The sequence below is a fragment of the Mustela putorius genome, unplaced genomic scaffold, assembly GCF_011764305.1.
Source record: "Mustela putorius furo isolate JIRA1106 unplaced genomic scaffold, ASM1176430v1.1 tig00003909_pilon_pilon_pilon, whole genome shotgun sequence".
In the NCBI taxonomy this organism is placed as follows: domain Eukaryota; kingdom Metazoa; phylum Chordata; class Mammalia; order Carnivora; family Mustelidae; genus Mustela; species Mustela putorius.
In genome coordinates, this window is record NW_025422057.1 from 40,925,895 (window position 1) to 40,949,566 (window position 23,672).

Consider the following 23,672-nt stretch of genomic DNA (forward strand, 5'->3'; position numbering starts at 1 on the left):
GTGTGAGGACTTCGAGCGATGGGATCTTGCCTCTGTCACTAACTGATATGATCTTGGCTCTGTTGAATGGCTTCCTTCCTTGTTCAGTTTGTTCATCTTGCCAGTGGCACTAGTAATATCATCCTCATAGGATTACTGTGGGGTCGAAGGAACTTCTGTGTTCTGAGGACCACCTGGCAGACAGAGGGTCTTAAAGACAGAAGGTCATATGAGTTAGGCCAACCTCTTTTCTTTTCTTTTTTCTCTTTCTTTCTTTCTTTCTTTCTTTCTTTCTTTCTTTCTTTCTTTCTTTCTTTCTTTCTTCTTTCTTCCTTTTTTTCTTTCTCTCATAGAAAGAGAGACACAACTAGAGAGGGAACATAAGCAGGGGGAGTGTGAGAGAGAGAAGCCGGCTTCCCACCAAGAAGGGAGCCCGAAGAAGGGCTCCATCCCAGGACCCTGAGATCATGACCTGAGCTGAAGGTATACGATGCTAATGACTGAGCCACCCAGGTGCCCCTAGGCCAACTTCCAATACAGTAGAAAATTCCCCTAGGTGGGCACTTCAAGGGGGGTATCCTTGGCTTGGAGCCCTACCTGGGGTTGGGATTGTAGACAGACTTCTGCTGTGCTCAGGGTCCCATACAAGGCATCTTGGTTATGCCTTTTTTATTCTGCATCTTTCCAGCAGATAGAGAGCAAAACCTATTTTCGGGTTGAAGATTACCTCCCAGCAAGTCTGCTTGAGAGGATGACTGCTCTCCGGGTCCAAGCTGAAGTCTCAGAGAGGCACCGTGTCAGTCCTGTGCTCTGGGGAGAGGATGCCGAGCTAGAATTCTTGAGGGTAAGGCCTCTGTACCTCTGGAGGGGGTACTGGTGTTCAAGGACATGGAGCCAGCCCTTCCCTCTGGAGCTTTCTCTGGGGGGCCAGATGTGCTCAGACGTACATGGAGGTATGAGCAAGGGACTTGAGACGTTGGGAGGGAGGAAGTTCTAACATGCTGCAGGGCAAGGAGAGGCTTCTGGAGACAGCTGGCATTGGGAATGATCCCCCTAGGTGGGTAGAAGTTAGTGGGCTGTGTGGATAGGGCAAGGCCTTTCTTTAACCATAGAGCTCATAGTCACTTTTCTATGAGTGAGGAGACCACATCTCTCACAGAGACACATGGAACAACTCAAGTGCAAAATTGGGTTATGGGCCAAAAGCAAAGCCATTTGAAGACTTCATGTTTCCAGGCTTCCAGGCAATAGTCCTCAGCATTGCACAGATGGTATGGTCCACGCATATGGGCACAGCCTCTTCAGACCTCACTCTCTTCAGACCTCAAGCAAAAACAGTGGCATTTGAGTCCCCCATGTCTGTGGGTATACACAGAGCCTAGGATGAAGAGCCTTTGCACACTCCATGACTAACCAGCACTGGGCCAGGCACTGTGTGGGATGGAGACTGAAAGAACATGATCTTTGCCCCCAGGGAATCCCAAGTCTCATGGGGAGGATAGGCAGGTACCCAGAGACAGGCACAGGGTGCTGTGTGATGAGAACAATAAGTCAGGGGGCAGCTACTCTGCCTGTGCAGATGGAGCTGGGTGGGGTGTACTTGTAAGAGGGACACTACCCACCCCCCAACCTTGGCTTCCCCAGGGGAGGATAACTGGCTGGCATTTAGAACTGAGGAGGAGTTTCAAAAGAAGCTCCAGATTTGTACATTTCTCTGTACAAAAGTCTCCCAAGATGGATAGGAAACATGTCCATGTTGTTTGCCTTTAATAGAGATAGACATTTGAAAGCAGAACTGCCCAGGTAAGATCTGGCCCTTCCTCTTTGGTCTATCATGGAGCAACCTGTCTGTATGACCTCATACGTGCAGACCCACTGGCACTTCATGTCAGAAGCCCTGATGGAAAGGTGCTCAGTGCTTTCTATCATCCAGCCTTCCTGCACGTTCTTTGTCAAGAGGAACCTTGTCAAGCCTTCCTTTGATGAGGCACAAGTGGACACCTCAAAGCCATCAGCATGCATCCGACAGAAGATTGAGGAAGAACCACAGAACCAGTGGGCAGGCCAAGGATGTGGGCCTGGGGAAGCCTCTGTAGGATCAAGAATGCCCACCTGTTCACCCCTCCCCAGGCTCCAGCTTTGTTTGTCCTGCTCTCTGTGTCCCTCCCTCTCCTGGTTGAATGATGAACACTGATTGTGATGGAAGCCAGCCTCTCCTAAGCAGAAATACAGGGAGACTTTGTTTCAGTCTTTGATGGAAAACAGTGAAAAGATTTGACTTCATTTGAGTGCCATCTTATCAGTTTCAAGAAATGTTAGGTTTTAGGTTGTATACGCCTGTGCTGTGTGAGTCCCCAGGGGCCTTTGTGATGCCTATTGCATATTGGAACCCTCCTCGTTTGGGTGAGTGTTAATTAAGCCAAATCTTTCCTCCCATAATTATAAAAGTAACAATTTGCTCATGATTCTGCCCTCTGGAAACAACATAATTATTTTTTGTTGTATTCCTTTTTCTCTCTCTGTTCTGTATATTCACATGTGTATACACATACACATTTAAAATTGGGTTTATATTATATATGCAGACTTGTATATTTTTATAATCCCATCTCACCAACATTTTGAATCTTTATTTTAAATCAACACATGGTATACCCTAAATTTTTTCTCAATACTCTGTTGTTTGGCACATACATTGTTTTAAATATGGGACTATTTTAAACAATACTGAGATTAGCAGTTCTGCTACATAAATCTTTAGCGGCATTTGTGCTTAATTCCTTGGGGATAGAATCTCATGAGTTGAATTATAGGGTCTCAGGTCATGAACATTTGAAACATTGTTAATATATGTTGCTTAGACGTTCTACATTTCAGTCTTTTCTATACATTTCTTGTCCTCCCTCCTAGGTTGTAAATGTCAGGGCCCTGAATCCTCAGAGCCCAGTCACTCCATAAACAGCCACTGGATTATTTAATTACAGTTCCTTGTGGCTCCTTTCTTTCATTATCAGATGGTGCCTCTTGGCCTCCGATTCACCAATGACTAATTCTGCTAGTTCATCATCCCACACTGGAAGAAGATTTGGCAGAAATCCAGTGTGGATCATGCTGAATAACATACTCTGTCTGGAAGCTTCACAACTACATTAGCATATTAATCCCAGAACAACCTGTTCAAGGTTAACTCAATGTTTTCCAAACTTCTTTAACCAGGGAACCGTTTTTTCCCCCCCCCTCACATAAATGAGGGGTTTTATATACTACTAAAACATTTTTTCCCCCAGCTGTTGAAATCATACAGAACATATCCTGTGTCTTACCCCAATTAGCATACATACATGTATGTATTACTCCATTAGCAAATGCATGCCTCAGATAGTTACAAATGCTTTGTAAATATCCTTCCTAAAGGCTACTCAGTGATCCTTTTTAAGGCAGTACTTTAGGGAATACTTATTTCTGGGAGCTGGTTCCCCAACCTAAGCCTGCTAGTCTCTACCGAACCTTACTATGAGAAGGGTTTGTCTGGATTATTCAGCACATTTTCTTAAGACAGATTCCCAGGAATGAAATTATGGGGTCAAAGGATATGAGTTGTTATGATACTCTTGATGAAACTATCCGTTTTTCCAACAGTTTTCAAAACAGCAAGGATGCTACATAGGCTGGGAGCCAGGAGAGCCTGGGTCCAGTCTAAACCTGGCTGCCACTGTAGGGAGAAGAAGAAAATAGTGAGATGCCCCTAAACACATGGAGATAAAGTGCCCTTGTAAGAAGACAATTAGCAACTGCAAAACAGAATGACCAGGAGAAGTGCTCTGGAAGATTCCCTAGTAGAGCACAGAGAGAGAGTTATATTATTTATTTTTTTACAGATTGCAAATGCTCCTGAGGATCTTATGTTTATTCACCCATGTTTCCAGATGTTATAGGAACTCTGTATTTTGCTAAGAGTGAGGACTCAGAAACAGACAAACTTATAATTCCATTTCTAGCTTTTAAGTGTACCTCTGCTTTCTCATTTGAAAAGAGATAACTACACCTCTCTTTTGGGATGGCTGTGAAGATTAAATAGCATGATGCATGCGGAATGTTTACAAAGGTGCTTTGCCATTTTATTTTTAAAAATTTTTAAAGAGAGAGGTGGGGGAGGGGCAGAGATTCTTAAGTAGGCTCCGTGCCCAGGGCAGAGCCCAATGTGGGGCTCCAACTCAGGACCCTGAGATCATGACCTGAATAGAAATCAAGAGTCAGGCACTTAACCGACTGAACCCCCCAGGCATTCTGGCGCTTTGCCATTTAAAAATTTCATCACTCCAAGTACTTCAGGATCACACGCTTCTCTAAAGACTTAAAAAATAAAGACTAAAATTAAATACTAAACGATTAAAACATGTAAGCAAGTCTAGCAAAATTATCTTTAGTACTGAAGACATTATAAGGCTTTAAATTTGGGGCGGGGGAGAATATCACATCCATTTATTTACAAGAATTCACCTTACTGTTTGGGATGGCCCTAATTAATACCGTAAGCACACGCCAAATCTGGCCATTACATATTTCAGCACCGAGTGCTCCATAAGTAGTGTTTTGGATGCTACTGCTGATGACAACGGTGGTGTCTCCAGAGTTAAATAAAACAAGCAGGCTCAAGGCCCAGAAACTTCATCAACATCGTGGGAAGCGTCATAGGCTCTGCAGGCAGCGTAACCTCTCTGCACAGATTATTAACAGAAGAAAAAAAGTACAGCAAGGATCTTGAGAGAGCAGCTTTCAAAAGTCTTAATTTGTCCGTGTTGTTATTCCCTTGTCGGGGCATGGGAGAAATGGGCCTGGACAGAGTGCTCTCTGTTGATGGGTGGAGATGGGAAACCAGATCTCACCCTTCTGAGAGGGTTTCCAGTTTCTGGAACAGGAAGTCGCTGCTGTGAGTCCAGGTGCATCAGCCTTTTGATGAGGCCTGGGATCTTGCAGGTGAAGGGGCAGCTGGTAGACACACCAGGATAGAGTCCTGATTACCATTCAGATGGAAAACCATTTGCACCAGGCTTATACTCGAATCTCTTAAGAATTTTATGAGCTTGATGCAGTCCCCATACCTGATGGACCTTCAGGGCTCTGAAAAAATTCAGTCTCCTGACCTGGTAAACTGAGGACCTCCCCTGGACTGTAGGGACCCGACCAATGCCCTGTGACATGGAGAGCGATGCTAGTGGTCGCTCCTTTGCTCTGCAGGATGTTCATGGCTTATCTTGCCTTTGTAGTGATGCTTACCATCTGGAAGATTGCTTTCTATGCCTGGGCCTCAGTTTTTCATAAACTGAAGGGGTTACAGCAGATAATATTTCAATAGACCTTGATAGACACAACACTGAAAAGGAATCCCTTACCTTGAAATGACCCAGAGCAGTCTGAATTCTAAAAACTCGTTCAGAATATTCTTAATCTGTTCTATCATTTTCAGAATATCTGCTTTCCAGGTTTTGTTTTAGGTACTCCATGAAAAAGGAATCCTGGGGTTAATAAAATAGGAAATACTATCATATTAGAGATGAGGAGAAATCCTGTAGCAAGGAGATCGGGTTAGCTCAGGGTTTTCCTAAACTTATTCAGCAGTCCTACTCTTTGTTTTTGGAACATCTGTTGAAATGCTTCTTATGAACTGGTTTGAAGCCCATTATTTTATTATGTAATTAATTAATTTATTAAATTTTTGTTAACATATAATGTATTATTTGTTTCAGGAGTACAGATCTGTGACTCATCAGTCTTACACAATTCACAGCACTCACCATTGCACATACCTTCCCCAGTGTCCATCCCCCAGCCACTGTATCTGCCCCACTCCCCTCCCTTCCGGCAACCCTCCATTTGTTTCCTGAGATTAAGAATCTTAAGGTTTGTCTCCCTCTCTGGTTTCACCTTGTTTCCTTTCTCCCTCCCTTCCCCTATGATCCTCTGCCTTGTTTCTCAAATCCCTCATATCAGTGAGATCATATAATTGTCTCTCTCTGATTGACTTATTTCGCTCAGCATAATACCCTCTAGTTCCATCCACGTCATTGCAAATGGCAAGATATCATTTTTCTGATGCTGCGTAATATTCCATTGCGTATATAGATACCACACCTTCTTTATCCATTCATCTGTCAATGGACATCTATGAAGCCCATTATTTTAGATTACTGGGAGTGTCTCTTCTAAATTGGCCTTTTTCTTGCTCCAGGTCACTCAGCAGCTCCCGGAATATGGTGTGCTGGTTCATCGAGTTCTCCCAGAGAAGGCCAGGGTGGAAGGGGAGATGGCCTTGGGGATCTGTACCAAGGGTGTCATTGTATACGAAGTGACAAACAACAGCAGAATTGCAACTTTGCGGTTTCAGTGGAGAGAAATCAGAAAGATTTCGACTTGTGTGAGTGCACCTCAGTGGATAACTGCTTCATTTCCCTTTGTTCTGATGCCCCCTTAAAGGAGCAGGGGAGTCATGTGATCTTCCCCTGACCAGATAAGTTCATATCTGTTACTCTAGGACACTGTGATGTATTTGGAAGAAGCCTACCTTGAGATTGGAGAGTCCCCAGGAGGTCGTTTCCTCCCCACCATCTCTTGCCTGGACCCTCTGTACCCCCATGGATAGCCAGCCATCAGCTGGCTACACCTTCCCTCTGGGTAGAGTTCTCTTAATTCAGGGAAGCCACTGATGCTTAGAGCAAGGTTGGTTTTGGGAGATGGGAGAGGAGAGCCTAGTTTTAATTTTCTTTCAAATTCTCTTCAATTTTCCGTGTGCACACAGTGTTCCGAGGCATCCTGCCTGTCTCCCATGAACTAGAGGTGTGCTACAGGATGCTGTGGACTGCACACCTTTGATGCCCATTGAAGGTTTAGAAGACATTTTTTAGAAACAAAAAACCCTATTAAACATATTGCATTTGAAATTGTATTTCAATGCCATTTGCATGAGCAAATTTATATACTTCCTGAATTTAGTTACAATATATTTGCCACCAAAAGAGTTGCACCTGTCCCCACAGCAGATTACTCCAGTACCTAATCTTCCTTCTTGTCCCATCGGTCACCGCAGCTAGTGTGCCATTTCCTTTAGTCATGATTTCCTTATCAGTCACGAAAGTCTTTGTCTTTTGGTCCCTGGGGAAAAAAAATCATCTTTTTCTATTTAATTTTCTCTTAGGGTTTTAAAAGTTTTCCTCCTGGCTACACTTGTTTTTATAATCATTATCTGATGTTAGAGTTTCCTAAGTAGAGTGTAAATGGTTTAATTCATTTTCTTAATGTTTCCTTCATTTTTTCCATCTTGGTTGTTGAGGTTAACATATTGTTTCAGCATGATTTTTTAAAAAGATTTTATTTATTTATTTGACATAGAGAGAGATCATAAGTAGGCAGAAAGGCAGGTGGGGATGGGGAACAGGCTCCCTGCTGAGCAGAGAGCCCGATGCGGGGCTCAATCTCAGGACCCTGAGATCATGACCTGAGCCGATGGCAGAGGCTTAACCCACTGAGGCACCCAGGAACTCCTCCAGCATGTTTTTAATAGTGTTTCTTTTTCATTTTTTAAAGATTTTATTTACTTATTTGAGAGAGATAGAGTGCATGAGAAGACAAAGGGGTAAGGGCAGAGGGAGAAGGAGAAGCAGAGCCCAATGCGGAGTTCCATCCAAGGACCCCAAGATCATGATCTGAGCCAAAGGCAGAGACTTTACCAACTGAGCCACCCAGGACCCCCTTGATAGTGTTTCATGATAAATTATTGTTTGTCTTTGGAAAAAAACTTATATGTAAAAGTAAATAACTGAACAGAATTTACTTGAGTTCATTAAAATGGCTTATAATACACTACTGGAAAATTTTTCCCAAATATTTTTGACTAACTCTAAAAATAAACCATATTTATGTTTATAAGATTTTTATAATTTTAATGACTCAACTTTAATTCAATTGAAAGATTATTTGAGGAATTTTAATTACTGAATTAATTCAATACTGTTGCATTGCTTCCTATTTTCTTTATGTCATGGTTAACTGTTTAAATTTTTCAATCTAATTTGTTTTAGGACATTTGTAAAAATGCAGATAACCTAAAATGTAATTTTGAAAAATAGAATTTTTGAAGATACAACATTTAACAATCCCCTTAAGTAAATCCTTTATATTTTTTAAGTTGGTTTAATGTTTATTATTTATTTTCCCATGACCAGGGACAATTCTTTAACTAAAACTGGAAGTCATCAGGTTCACAAGACAAACTTAGTAGCTTAAAAACAAAAACAAAAACAACCCTGCTACTAATTAAGGATTTCTATGTATTGATGACTATTTCCTCAGCATGAATATCTTTTTTATGGTAAAGTCATCTCATGAAATGATGTCACCAATTGCTTGCCACAAATCAGAAATCTTGCACTGAAAATGACTGTCACTCTTCATGCTTCTGCAAGCACAAAATGCAGAACTCAATATAAGAATGAGCTCAGGAAGTTGATTTCAAACTTGCCCAATTAATAGCAGATGCCAAGACGTTTCAGACAATTGGAGACCATTCATCTTGCCAGCCTGCAGGGAAATAACAATAGAGTTTGAGAAAACTGCCATTTGGAAGACTGATTTGTCCGTGCGTTAGTAGCCTGTCTGTAGCAGAGACAAGGTTCATTCTGAAGATTATCCAATTGAGGAAGGGTTCGTTATGGAATGATGAAACTACTAGTGTTGGTAGCCATCCCGGGTTATTTGCAGACGTTTGGAAGACTGAAGAAGAATGCAGAGGGCAGGGGAGGAGATGGGCTTGGTAGGGCTCCCTTTAAGAAAAAGAATATAAAGTTCTGAATGCAAACTATGAAATGAAAATGAATATTTTTTTAGAATGAGAAAAGAAATTGCCACAACTTGTGAATTTAAAAATGGGAACAACTACTGCAAAACCATCAAGCCAAAACGATTATTGTCATTAAGTCACTCCCTGATAAACTGTAGTTACTTTTTTCTTTCAAACATTGGTGGCGTACGTTCTGATGATGTTTCCATATTATGGGACTTTTGTAATATTTTCTCCAGAGGCAATAAAGTATAATTTAAACTTTTTTCCAGCATGGCTGACTGAAAGTTATTTTTCTTATTGAGAAGAAGCACAAAGCCTGCAGTTTTGCCCAGAGACACACCTGCTGTTTGTAGTGCCGCCAAAGGTTTCTGGGCTACGAGTGCAGGGAATCAAATATTCTATTCTGTGTGATTCTCCATCAAGAAAGGAAAAACATGGTGTGATGTGTTGAGAATGAGGTATCTATGTTTCTAAAGTATATCCCCGATAGAACAGAAGTGCCGCTTGATCAGGGTGTTTTTGAGAATTAAGTTGGTTTTTCATTTCTGACAACTGAAAGAGATTTCTGCCAGACTGGCCTCTAGCTCTGAACATTTCCGAGCTCGCTTTGCACACATTGCAGGAACAAGGGAAGACTTGCCCAGAACCCCTCCCGCCCCCCTCAACTTCATTAGCTCCACGGCAGATCTGCCTCCGTCTGGAAGAGCATCATCGTTCTGCAGAGATATCAGACCAGACACACCAACTAGCAGGCGAAAAAACAGCAATAACAATATAACTCAAGGGGATGAAATATTCAAAATGATAAAACAATGCTTTGAAACTAGGTGAGGTTATGGAAGCACCACATGTGTTTGTACTGCAGCAACAGAGGCATAAATAAGATTTGTGTGTGTGTACTGAAAACTCTGAGATTCAAGTTTGACATCATCTTGTTCACAGAGCAGCTCACCTCTGTGAAAGTTTGCTGACAGATATTCATTTCTCATTAAATGATCTTATCAAAATGGAGAAGAAATCCGCACGACCACAGTCGAGACTGTTTTCTGCTTTATGCCTGGAAATTCCACTTATTGTGGTGCTCAGTACCATAAAGCATTAAAGGAGAGTCTTGCTAAGGGTTTATGAGTTGGAAGAAAGATTGGGGTGTGTGTGTGTGTGTGTGATTCTCTCTTCTCAGACTTATTAAAGAATAGTTATTAGATCTTTTAAAAATGACATGCTCATCTAAAATTTTTTAGTACCTGGGTGCACTTAATATAAAATTGTCAAGACTATATGAGAGCATATCAAAGTGTACTGACAAAGGGGTTGGGTTCCAAGAAAATATTCAAGTTTGGAAAATCAAATACTCAGTTGGTGGAGTTCAAACATCATTATAATTTGAATATTAAGAAAAAATTACTAAGGCTAGCAGGACAACATCTATGAGTGTTTGAGAAAATACATTATTTAAAAAAATGCCAGATACAGTATAGTTCAATTGGACTCCAAATCTACTCACATTAGTAGAAGGAGGTTCAATGTTACATGTGTCAATAAAGTGAAAGAATATTTAGAAAATGCTCAAGTTATTTAAAATTGGGCTATAGACAGGAGCACCTGGGTGGCTCAGATGGTTAAGTGTCTGCCTTTGGCTCAGGTCATGATCCCCGGGTCCGGGATTGAGCCCCAGATTGGCTTCCTGGCTCAGTGGGGAGTCTGCTTCTCCTTTTCCCTAGGCCTCTCTCCCAGTTTGCATGTTCTCTCTCTCACTGTCTCAAATGAATAAATAAAATCTTTAAAAAAAAGTAAAATTAGGTTATGGGTAAAAAACATTTCTCAGAGGAAAAGTAATGAATAATTATTTGTCTTTTGTTAATATTTGACCCTGTAGATGGAGCTTCTGAGAAATGGTGACTATTATGAATTAAAAGGGATTAACATTAACAAGGATCAGGAAAGGAACCCTTTCAAGCATAAGACCTGTATTTATAAAAATTATCTTTCTAAGAGTAAGCTCAAGGTTCTTATTGAAATATCTAGAATATCTAAACTAGAGATTTTATTTAGAAGTTATATATAAATTTGTATTTACTATCATCTCTATAAGTTTGCATTTTATTGTTCTTATTAACACTGTGTATTGAAAATGTCATAGATTTTTTTTCCTCCAAAGCTCCATATAGATAATTCCATATGGATAATCCTCTCCAGTTTATCCCACTGAGCTGTACAGTATTATCATTCTGTATGTGGACCCTGAAGTTATGTATAAATGTGGGGAAGCATTTCTTGCTGATGTGACCTGAATTCGGCTGGAGTCTGGGAACTCTTGGTATATTTCCATCTCTGTAGGATAAAGACAATTGTATGACCTCCCTCATTCTGTAGCTTTGAGGGTGAAATGAATTAATATCTAGAAAGCACTTAGAACAGAGCCTTGCCCCATAACAGCAAGAAATATGAAAGTGCATACAGTGATCTTATCTTTTCTATAACCTTGCTAGCTGAAATTTTGTCTGCAACTTCTGGGAGTTTGTGCAATGAAAACTACAGGTATATTTTGTGGCCTTTCAAAATGCACACTGAGGATTATGTTCACTCCTTGCTGAGGGTCAAGTGTGTGCCTGGGTCATTTCCAATGCTTTCCACCTTGCACATTTCTCAGCAGTTAGCCATTGCCCAATTAATAAACATTGACTTTGTAAATGAAGAAAAAAATAAAATGAAGAATTTTTTTAAATCTAAGAAACAATACTGGGCCATGGTCATACATCTGTCATACACTTCTGGATGCGTAGTATACTGGTTTCAAACTGGGGGCTCCAGCATTTGATAACTCTGGACCGTCATGCTTTAATGGACAGTAAACACAATCAACATATGAAAACCTGTGTTTGCTTCCTCCAGCGGAAGAAGTTCACCATCACAAGCAGCATCACTGGGAAAAAGCACACGTTTGTCACTGATTCAGCCAAGACCTGTAAATATTTACTAAGACTCTGCTCTGCCCAGCATGGGTTTAATGCTCAGATGAGCTCCCTGCCTGTTGCAGCTGGTGAGTAGACATTATATTATACCTATCAACCTCCAGTTTGGAAAGATTGTTATTTCATTGAACAATTTGTATCAATATAAACAGTTGACCCAGAAACCTAAAAAGTTTTAGATCTCTCTAATGACTCAAGAAGTACCAGTAAGGAGAAATACATTTTTTTTTCTTTGACTGGTAAATGCTAAAATAAATGACAATGGGGGGAGGAGGTAAATGGATGCCATAGTTCTGAAGGGCAATGGGGAATGGGGAGTATCTATCAAAAGCCTTTAAAGAGCCCATGTCCCTTAGCCCTGAAATTTCATTTGTAGATGGAAACTTATCCAAAGGTGAGGCATTGAGAAGTACACAGAAGTTTATGCTCATGTGTGTTCACTAGAACGTTATCTGTAACAGTGACCATTTGGAAGCAACCTAAGTCTCCAAAGACAGAAGACTAGTGAAATAAATCCCATGCAGCTCTATAATTTAGACATTAAAGTCAGTTTTTGGAGGATGATGACATGTGAAAATACACATGATATGGTGCTAAGTGAGGAAACATGAAATATGAAGTCATATATCCCGCTGATAGAACTTTCTGCCATGATAGAAATATGCACACTCTTCGTTCTGGGGTCACTACCAGTGGGTGCGAGGTCACTACCAGCGTGTATACCTATTGAGGAACTACATTTTTTACTTTATTTAATTTTATTTTATTTTTAAATATTTTTTATTTTTTTATTTATTTGACAGAGAGAGATCACAAGTAGGCAGAAAGGCAGGCAGAGAGAGAGAGAGGAGGAAGCAGGCTCCCTGCTGAGCAGAGAACCCGATCCCAGGACCCTGAGATCATGACCTGAGCCGAAGGCAGCGGCTTAACCCACTGAGCCACCTTAATTTTAACTGACATACTTAAATGTAAATGGCTGCCTGAGCCTCCTGCCCTGGAAAGCACCGGCCTCAACACCAGGATCATATCTCAGTTGGTTTTAAAATGTTCTGACACAAGGAAGGAAGAATATGGAAATGAACTGCACCAGAGTACCTTCTTGGGTTATATTATTGCCTTTGTGGCCCAGGCACACAGCACACAGGCATGATTGTTTCCAAGCTTTCAACAATGTGCATGTAGAATGGTTTTAATTAGGGAAGAGACTGTTAGGTGAAATGAGGCCACACATCACAGAAGGCTAGTTAATTCTTATTGAATATTTAAGAAGTGCTGAAGAACTATTTATTATTGTTATGAGTACTTTCCCAGGAAGTATGCTAAGCCCTTCCATGAATTATCTCATTAATGCTCATAATACACTGCCTCCTTAAATCGCAATTGTCAGACAGCCTAAGGAGGCTGGCACTAGCGTTACTGACAGAAGCAGACCAAAGCTCAGAGAAGGGAAGTAATGGCCCAGCTGGGTGGTGCTGGGGCTGAGGTTTGAATCTGTGGCTCCTTGAGGCTTGGTGCCTAGGCACCTCACTTGGCCAGTACAGCCTTCCATAGCCTCCCAGAATAGGGACTTTAGGACTAGAGAGGTTTGAGTGGAGCATTGGATGGATCTCATTTGCTGTTGATCTCTAAACATGATTTCTTCTTTAGTTAGAAAAGAGGACCATCTGGTAGAGTGGTTTCAGCCTTCATCTTCATACAGTGGTCTCTTTGAGCCAGTCATCCTAGAGCTTTCTAGGGATGGGAAAATCTCAGACTCCATGCAGACCCACTGAAAATGTCTGCATTTGAAAAGAAGCCCAGGGGACTTGGATGCACATAAAAGTTTGAGAACCCCCAGCTTGGAATGTGGCCCCTGGAGCCCACTGGACTCAGGGTAGTGGCACTTACTAGCTGTGTGACTTGGGGCGATTCACTTCCCTTCTCTGAGCCTCAGTGTCCTCACAGAAGCACACTGGTGTCTGGTAGGCTTTAGAGGGACAGTATGTGTGATGTTTCTAGCTCCGTGTCCTGCGTTCATTTCTCCATATGAGTAGTTACAGCAGCTTCTGCTTGCCGGGGTTTGGTTTCATGATAGCTAGTGCACAGGGGGACGGAGAACACTGGGATCTGGGGGCCTGGGACACGGGATCAATCAGGAAGCAAAATTCCTGAGCATTTAGATGCAGAACCAAACACAGAAAATAAAGGGGACATATGATTTGCAGCAAACCCAAATAAATTATAAATATTTCATTGAAATTGCAGAGTGGCAGATTTAGGGTGTTTGCAGGGAAGGGGAGATAATGAATGTAAATTAATTGTATATTACCTGCTTTTGCTGAGATACAAAGTGAAATATCATCAATATTACTTTTATTGCCTGATACCAGTGAATGTGAAATATTTATAAAGGCTCACTTGTGACCCTAGTCCTAATAAGCCTGCTTTGCTCAGAATATACCGTTCTCTTAACTCCAAATTCTACCATCATATAAGAGTTTTCTGGAATCTAACCTTTGCATTAAAAGGATTATTAAAAGGATTATTTCAGACATTTTTTCTTTTTTTGGGCTGGGTCAATGTGATGCTACTTTCTTCTATTTTTTTTCTAGATTTATTGAATTATTAGTGACATAAATACATAAACTTAAGGTGTTCAAAGTGATGGTTTGATATGCCTATCTATTGCAAGATGATTCCCACAATAAGACAGTTATACCCTCCATTCCTTTCCAAAATTACAATTTTTTTTTTGTGGTGATACCATTCAAGAACTACTCCCTTAACAACTTGTAAGGAGGGGCGCCAGGGTGGCTCAGTGGTTTAAAGCCTCTGCCTTCAGCTCAGGTCATGATCTCAGGGTCCTGGGATCGAGCCCCGAATTGGGCTCTCTTCTCAGCAGGGAGTGACCCCATCTACTTGTGATCTCTGTCAAGTAAATAAGTAAAATCTTTAAAAAAAAAAAAAACTTGCAAGGATGTAGCACAATATTGTTAACGGTACTCACCATGCTGCCTATCAGCTCTCCAGAACTTACTCATCCTATAGCTTGGAGTTTGCACTCTGACCCCATTTCCTCACCCTCAGCTTGTGACAACCATTCTCCCCCCTGCTTTTATGAGTTCAGCTTTTTAGATTCTGCCTATAGAGAGAATATGCAATATTTGTTTGCCTGACATATTTCACTTAGAAGAATCCCTTCAGAGTCCATCCATGTTGTCTCAAATGGCAGGATTTCCTTCTTTTTTATGGCCAAAAAATACCATGGGTATGTTATATACATCCACGCACTTTTTCTTCCGCTCCTGTGCTGTGATGGACACTTCGGTTGTTTCCGTGTCGTGGCTATTATAAATAGTGCTTCAGTGGAATATGGGGGTGCAGAGATCTCTTCAATGTAGTGTTTTGCTTTCCTTCAGATCTATACTCAGAAGTAGGATTCCTGATCATACGGTAGTTCTATTTTTAATTTTTTGAGAAACCTCTCTACTGTTTTCCATAGTGCTTGCACAGTTTCCATTCTTGCCAACAGTGCACAAGGGCTGCCTTTTCTCCACATCCTCACCAACAGTCGTTGTCTCTTGTCTTCTTGACAAGTAAACTTTCAGACAGGTGTGGCATCTTATTGTGGTTTTGATTTGCATTTTTCTGATGATTAGTGATATTGAGCAGCTTTTCATTGGTCTGTTGGCCGTTTGTATGTCTTCTTCGGAAAAATTAGATAATTTTTATTTGCCTTTAAAAACATGTCTTTGTATTAGAAACTCTTTCTGCAGACCCCATTTTCAGTGATTGCATCCAGCTAAGAACTGGCTGAGTCCATCAGATAGCCCCGTGTGGTCCTCAAACTCAGTAAGGGTACAAGTGATCTCATCCTTCCATACAACTCTCTCCACTATGATTTTTGTCTTGTTCAAGTGAGACTACCCACCCACCCACTCTGTAAGAAACTGGGCAGGGAGCGGGGGCGGGGGTGGGGGCGGTTCCCAACCTGCATCCATTTTTCATCTGGCGCCTCTCACTGAGTGCCCTCCGACTGACCTGCCACTCAGTCATGTCCCTCGAATTGTCTTGCTCACAGGCTTCAAAGCAACCTTTTAAAAACACTGATATGATCATGCTCTTCCACACTGAAAATTTGCAGGGGATTTCTGCTGTCTGTAGGGACAATCCCATTTGCCCTTGTGAGAGGCATGTCAGACTCTCCCCAATCCGGCCTGAACCTTAACTTACGTCTTGCCCTGAGTCCTCCATTTTGAGCTCCAGCTACACTGCGTCTCGGATAAATCTCCGGTGCTGCTGTTTTTGTCTCTGTGTTCTGGGCTCTTCTATTTCTAGTGTGGACTGTGGACTGTTGACTTGAGTGTAGGTCCTACTCTACCTCTTACAAGCCTGGGACCTTAAGCAAATTGTTAGTTCTCTTAGCCTCCAGTTCCTCCTCTATAAAATGGGTATAACAATATCTACCCCTATAGGGTTATTGTGAGGCTTATAGACGGTGTGCTTACCACTGTGCTGAGCATGTACTAAGCATGCAGCAGATATGTGTCGTAGGTGTTGACGTTACTGTTGTTGCTTTGTGTCTGAATGGGCCCAGGCTCTGGTATAAGATACTATACAACTCGGGCAAAAGCTGCAGGTCATATCCAAATCACTTGTAGTCTTTGTTCTCTCTTCCCCGCTGTGTGTGAGTGATAGTATCAAATGTCTCAGAGACACAGAAAGTTCTCGAAAAGCATTTCGGAAAGGCAACATTTTTATGGGGGCACACCCCTGGCCATGGACCAGATACCATTAAAGAGCAAGGGGGCAGTTCTGCTTGAGGAAATACATGCTCACGGACCCCCTGGTTGTGGAAGCACTTCACCATGCTTTGCACAAGCACGCGTGCGTGTGCACGCGCACTTACACACACATACATAACACACAAAACCAGAGCCTCAGAGGTGCCATGTGCCTGAGCATTTTTTCCTTCTGTTTTAGCAGGGAGCAGATGGCCAGAATTTAGTCATCATTTTCCTTTTTCACAATACAAACTGGGCTTTCTAAAGCCTAGTTAATTTAAGGACTCTATCAATCAAATCTCGGTTTCTCCTAAATGACATGAATAGCGGTGAGAGTCACTTACATGCGTGGTCTTGAGTTAGAGGCTTCTTTACAGTCATTTATTATATCCTTCTGCGTGAAGGAGAAAGGGAAGTTCAAGGCTGGGAGATGTGCTACATCTGATACGCATTCCTATTTCAGAATGTTGGATCTTAAATTTAAATACCAGGGAAACTCTACTGTATTAGAGGTTAAAGATTATATTCCACAGGCCAGAGCCTGATCTTGGAGGCCAGGTGATTTGAAGACCCAGTTGTCACAATGTTTGTGAGGACAGTTTTGTAAAGGCAGCATGCAGAATGGATGGTGGCAGTAAATTTTATACCAGGCTCTTTCTACAAGTTTTGTTGTGACATTGTCGTGAATGTTAACACCCATCAGAACCTTGGCTGGCAGCCTGTCAGCTACAGGGGGAGGGAGAGCCTCTCCTTTCCCTCCCTGTGTTTTCTGAGGTTGCTTTCATCAACAAGTGCTACTTAGGAAGGCTTGGCATCCTCGGGACTAACCACAAGAACCTCCTGAGTCAGCCTGTGGACAGACTGAGCAGAAAGAAAAGCGGTAGTGGAGCCTGGGGTCTGTGATGTGGTGTTGCCCCAAGGGTGATAGATCCAGAACCATGCTTCTGTGGGTTTATGCTGCTCATGTCTTTCTCCCAAATTTCAGACCATGATAAATGTGTGCAAATGCCCAGTATGAGTCTTGCACACCTGGCCCAGTCCAAGTCTCTCACTTGGATTCAGAGATTATCAAGCTCAGAAAATGCACTGTTTGCACCCGCGCCCAGACTGGAGGCTGCCGCAGGGGGCCTGCTGGCCGCGTCGATGGATAACTTCACTGTGAAAAACAGCAAGGAGACTGCAGCACGGGGAAACCGAGGCAGGTGGGTTTGACACTCTTGTTCTCTGAGCCCAGACCATCTTCTGCTTGGCACTCTGGAGCATTCCGTCCCTGAGGAAATTGTTTAAAGGATGTTAGATGTCTAAGGGAAGTATCCATTCATTCAACTGCCAACTGATTCCATAGAAATTTCCTGAAGGCGGGCTATGGGCAAAGTCTCTACTGATGTCTGCAGGGGAGAGATCCCATTCTCCATGGGGTTGCATTATATTTTGGTGGAGAAAAAACTAGGTAATGAGACAAAACCAAAGAGCACAAAATAAATAAACCCCTTTGGTCTTATCATGAACCAGGGACTGTTCCAAGCACTCACTCACAAACACATCAACTGATTTTGCCCTCACCTCCCTGGGAAGTAGTTTCTATCATTCTCCCAGTTGTGCCAGGGAAGAAATGGAGAGTCTGGGATTTGAGCGCATGTGGCTGGCTCTGGAGGGCAGACTCCTAACCTCTGTGCTCTGCTGCTCGCTCTGCAGATGGACGGTTTGTCATTTAATTTGTAAGTGAAAATAATGAGCTTTGAAACATAAATTCACAATATAACACATGGATCTGTAAACTTAAAAATAGCCTAGAAGTTGGATTACACTTACATGGCAAGTTCTAGAAATAGCAGAGACTCACAGGCAGCACGTGACCCGTGAAAGTTGCTGGAGGAGCTGCTTTTTGGAATGAGTTATACATTAGCTTCAGCAAGAGGGTATGGGTGATTGGTCTGAACTGTGATGTCTGTCTGTAGCCGCCTATCTAGAATGCTTTTCTATGTATAAATATTATGTACTCCAAAGTAATTCTTAGAAGAGCATTGCTTCAGATCCTATTGGTGCAAATATGTGTCACCGTGTAGGGCAAACGAAATCAGTAATGATGGAGTCAGACTGTTGGTGTACCAACTGTAGTGTCACAAAGGACTGAAAAGCACAGGGGCCTAATTAGAACACCAACCATTCTGTTATTCTGTTTCACAGTTTTGTGGGATAGAAGTTCTGGCAGGCCTTAGCTGGGTGACTCTTCCTCTTCAGGTGGCATGGCCTGGGGTCACTGACCGTGCTCAGCAGGACTGGTCTGGAGGCTTCGAGATGGCTTTCCTTACACGTGTGGGCCCTTGGTAGGGATGGCAGAGAGAGTGGGTTCCGTTGCGCACCTGTCACTCCCTGCGTGGCCTCGGGCCCTCCCCACGTGGTGCCTCCAGCCAGGTAACCAGGCTCCCACTGGGCAGCTCAGGGCTCCACGGGCCCAAGGCGAGGCTGCCTATCTTCTTAAAGGCTGGGTGGGCCTGGAGCTGACACAGTGTCACTTCCGCCCATCTCCTTCTGTCAAAGGACTGCCAGGTCAGGACAAATTCGCGAGTAGCAGAGAGAGACGCACCTCTTGATGTGTGAGTGGCAAAGAGTGCGTGACCACTTTTAATCTGTCCCTCGGGCTGATTGTACTTGACCACACATTCTAGACGAGAAGCCTGAAGAGGCTGTGACTGACTCACGGTCACCTTGAGATTGTGCTTACTGCAAAGGAACCTCCCCAGGCTGGTGGGCTCCTGAGGGTCTGCTGGCGGGCTCGCCCAGGAGGGCCTTCACAGCACTGCATGGCTGTCAGCCTTCTCAAGAGAAAGCTGAATCTGAGGCTGCAGTAAGCCCTGCCACTGCTCTGTTTAGTTCACAAAAGCCACGTTTTCAGGACCCTTAGTGACTCACCTCAGAGGTGACCGGTAGCTCTTCTGGGAAAAGGAAGGATTTTCTGTGAAAAGGGAAATTGCGTTTTCTGTGAAAAAGGAAATTGGGTCCTCGGCCAGGTGGCAGGTCCCTAGAAGCGCCCCCATGAGATGATGACTGGGTGCAGCTGGTTTCATGGAGGTAGTGATAGGAAGCAGGAGTGAGTGGGGAGAAAGGGACAGGGAGGGAAAAATCCCAAAAAGGAGGGTAGGGGCGCCTCAGTTAGTAGGCCTCTGACTTCGTTTCGGCTCAGGTTGTGGTCTCAGGGTCGTGGGATCCATCCCTGCACAGGGCTCTGTGCTCAGCCTGGAGTCTGCTTGTCCCTCTCCTTCCCGCTCTGACGCTGAGAGTGGTGTCATCAAAGTAGCTGGTGTGGGCAACCAGGCCGCGTTCTGATGACAAGGGTACAGAAGTCCTCGCAGAACTGTCTGTCTGAGGGTCAGGCACATGGACATGTCGGTGCTCACTCCTTCCACCTCTGCTGGCATGTTATCTGGGGGGAGGCATTCACTCTCTCACACTTTAAAGCAAAGTGAGGACAGTGGGGGAGGAGGCCACCAGAACGCTTTTCATCTTGCAAAACCGAAACTATATGTGCTAAACATCAATCTCCATCCTCCCCCCTGAGTCCTTGGGACCACCATTCTACTTGCTGCCCCCATGACACTGACTCCTCCCGCTGCCACATGTGAGTGGGATGACACAGCTAGCCCTTCTGTGGCTGGCAGTAAGTGCCAGTCTCGGGCCTTTTTAAGCAGAGGGGGTACCTGTGGCCAGATCAGGGAGGCCATGGAAACCTAGGGCATAGCTTTCCTTCCCTTTCTCCAAAGGCCCTCCCAAATGCCACCTTGTCCTCATAGCCTCTCTCGGCCCCTTCAGGACTTTCTCTGAAGCCCGTGCCTCTCCCTGGGCATGCTGGCAGGCTCCATCTGGCCGGAAAGGCTCCGCCCCACATCCTGTGGTGGGCTGGGGACTCCCAGAAGGCAGAGCCTACATCTGATCCACCTTTAGCCTCAGTGCCTTGTCACCCCAGGGTCTGACACCTGGTAGGTGCTCCGTGAGCTAGGGTTGAACTTGATGAAATGCACAGTATGGACAGGAGCCGAGGCAAACTGCGGCCTCATTTTGAATCTCTGAAAAATGGCTCTGTGCTTGCCCCTCGCCCCTGCACCTGCCTTCTCTCCCCCTTTGCCACTGTTCTTCCCTTTCGAGCTCTGTCCCCTCTGAACCGTGCCAGGCTATATGCGAAGATCACGGGGCAACATGGATCCAAGGGGACAGGAAGAGGCTCAGTGGGAAGCTGCCAAACCCTGCATCCCCATCTTGGTCTGGCTGCCTGAAGCAGGAGGGTGGGCATGGGCTCACTGAGCCTGGGTGATGAAAGGCCAAATCTGTCAGATGGTGGCTTTCCTGCCCTTCTCTCTTTAGAGGAGGCCCCCTTCTGGCTTTTTCTAGGGCTCTGAGCCCCGGTGGCTGTGCCTCTTCTCCTCTTTCTCCTGCTCTACTTTGCTCATCCTTCTGTGTAGCTTATCTTGTGACCTGGGGGTGGGGCAGTGTCACCCCTGAATTCATTATTCTCCTTGGGCATAGAATACTCTTTGTTTACTAGAATACTGGCTAAGCCAAGGCCAGCTGCATGCCTGCATGAAAGGGTCTTGTTCCAAGCTTGGTATGATGAGGGGGGAGACCGCAGGGCCCATCATTATGGCGGTGCAGGACGTGCCCTGCCCGACTCAAAACAGAAGCAAACAACAACAGCTTGGAACCCATTAAGCTCCATACTTACTACCTTGTTTTGGAGCCAAATGTGTATTATCATTTCACAAGCATGGGAAGTAATATTCCTAATTTTCTGGTTAAGGAAAAGGAGGTTTTGAGGAGCACATATCCAACTCAAAGGAGAGACAGAAGGAGGCTCATGGGAGGCCCTGGGGACTCTAGGGTCTCCTCTGAGACAGAAAGACTCCAAATCTATTCTTCCCAGTGCACTCCTGACAATGAGGTCAGCCCGTGATGGGGTCTTTTGGTGGGTCTCCTGCCTGATGGGGCATGTGGCTGCCTTTCCCAGGCCACCATCCAGACTTAGATATGGCAGGAAGGTGCCTCTTAGAGTCACCTTTTCTCATCTTGTGCCCTTTCCCTGCAGCCCTTGCATGCGTCGGGAACAGCTGGAAACCATCTCTTTGATCCAGAAGTCAACGACTCGTGACCCTGTCTCTGGGCTGCCTGTGGAGAGCATGTACATGGGTATGGACCAGGTTTGGGCCAGGTTTGAGAGAAAGGAAACCATCCATGCGACGTTTGCTTGAAAACTTTTGTGGCTACTTCATGTTGCCTTCCCAGTAATAGTCACAATCTTTATGTTTTTAAAATTAATTTTACAACTAATTATGGTCAGGAAGAGCCCTTGCAGTCCACCTGTGGCTTGGGCTGGGCAGGTGGATCTGGAATGTGTTAGCACTGGTGAAGGTCCTCGGCGCTCTGGTCCAGCATGAGGAGTATTTGCTGTGGAATGGTGTGGTCACAAACTCACCAGCCACTTCCGTTCCACTTTTCACGGACCCGGAATATTACTTCTGCCCCTTCACGTGAAAATGTAAACAGGGGAGGCAGCGTTCTCCTCTGTCATATACCCTCTGGGGAAGACCCTAGGGAAAGGAAAAACAGAAAGATTCCAGACCTGGAGAAAATATTTAGACTTGACTGGCCTTAAGCCTGGGGATGGACCCTGGAACTCCACTGGGCCACTCTTTACCATGAACTGTTGCCAGGCTCTACTGTGGTCCCCAGGATGGAAGGTGGGAAGAGGGATGTGGAGAGCATAGAGTGGTGGGTCACAATGGGGGATGTGCCTACATGCTCTTTGGTCAGCATCAGAGCTCTCCACCCCAGGATTCCAGCTTGCTGAGAACAACGTTGGGGCCAGCTTTGGGTCTCCTCCAAGACCCAAGCTCTGGGGGAAATGCTGCAGGGTGCCCTCGCTGATCTGTGGGGTCATGTTGTCTCTGATTATTAGAGACCCAGGAGGGGAAGGCTTTGCTATCCCATCTCTGTGCTCTAACCTTAGTTTTACTTTTCACTGCCCACAAGTACATCTCTGTCTCAATTCTGTCTTGTCCCAAGACCAATGCAGGAAAAAGTAGCTATAGTAAGTTGTGTAGAAGATAAGCCCGATGTTCCCCCACTCTCGCCTCTGCTCCTAATGAGCCATCGCTGACCCATGAGGGTATATATGCTTCCGAAGATGCATACTGACCCAGTGAGGGGTATCGGAAGTTCGTGTTCTGTGATCCATTCCCAGTATTGTGTGTGTGTGTGAGCATGCACGTGTGTTAGAACACTGTTTACCACTTTTGTATCAAGGCTCAGATAATTTGGGGGAAAAGCACAATGTGGGGCTTTGTTTCTACCACTAGGGCCACAAAATGACAGGAGAAAGGGCTTTATAGCTGAACCAGAAGGAGAAATCACGCACGTGACACTGACCCGGGATCCGCATCGTGGCTTTGGTAAGAGAGCTCCTGGCAGGTGAGACCCAGTCTCTCCCTTGGGGCAGAAGGGAGGCATGTGCCATTTTGTTCCCTTTTGACTTTTCTATTCCCCTCTCCTGCCTCTCTCCCAGCTTGCCTTTTATAATGATCACTTCTTTTTATTCCCTTTAAGTGTCCCTAACAAGAGTCTGTCCCTAACAGACTCTTGGAACAAAGTCTTTTAAGGCTATAAGATTTCGGGGTTCATATCCTCAGAATCTAAGTACAAGATGAAAAGAGACTTTTTAGGGGTGCCTGGGTGGCTCAGTCATTTAAGCATCTAACTCTTGATTTCAGTTGAGTTGATGACTTCGGGGATCATGAGATCAAGCCCTACATTGGGCTTTGTGCTGGGCCTAAAGCCTGCTTAGGATTTTTTCTTTCTCACTCCCTTTGTCCCTCCCCCCCACTCTCTACCAAAAAAAGAAAGTGATTTTTTAATCTTAATACCATGTAGCAACCCTTCTCCAGTATACTTAGATTCTTAACGATGGGAAGGAATAGTCAATCTTTTTCACATCTTTATTGTTTATTATTTTTAAAGGCCCTGAAAAACCACACAAGAAACAAAACACTGAGACAAGTTACTCAATTAAAAATCACCTCTCGCTGGATAAGATCATGCCATTTGAGACAATGTGGATAGACCTAGAGGGTATTA

General features: G+C 44.0%; 1 protein-coding gene across 5 annotated transcripts in view; it reads left to right on the forward strand.

The window, feature by feature from the left end:
* The window catches only part of FRMPD2 (FERM and PDZ domain containing 2), a 219,170-nt gene that overhangs the window by 38,759 nt on the left and 156,739 nt on the right, over positions 1-23,672 (forward strand). For all 5 annotated transcript variants that reach the window (XR_001181748.2, XM_045068702.1, XM_013063163.2 and 2 more), the window contains 6 exons: positions 668-823; positions 6,209-6,394; positions 11,708-11,855; positions 17,536-17,752; positions 21,628-21,728; positions 22,898-22,990. Coding sequence is in view for 4 of the 5 variants with exons in the window: in XM_045068702.1 (XP_044924637.1) it covers positions 668-823; positions 6,209-6,394; positions 11,708-11,855; positions 17,536-17,752; positions 21,628-21,728; positions 22,898-22,990 (901 nt within the window). In the remaining variant the exon portion in view is untranslated. The remainder of the gene's footprint in view (positions 1-667; positions 824-6,208; positions 6,395-11,707; positions 11,856-17,535; positions 17,753-21,627; positions 21,729-22,897; positions 22,991-23,672) is intronic.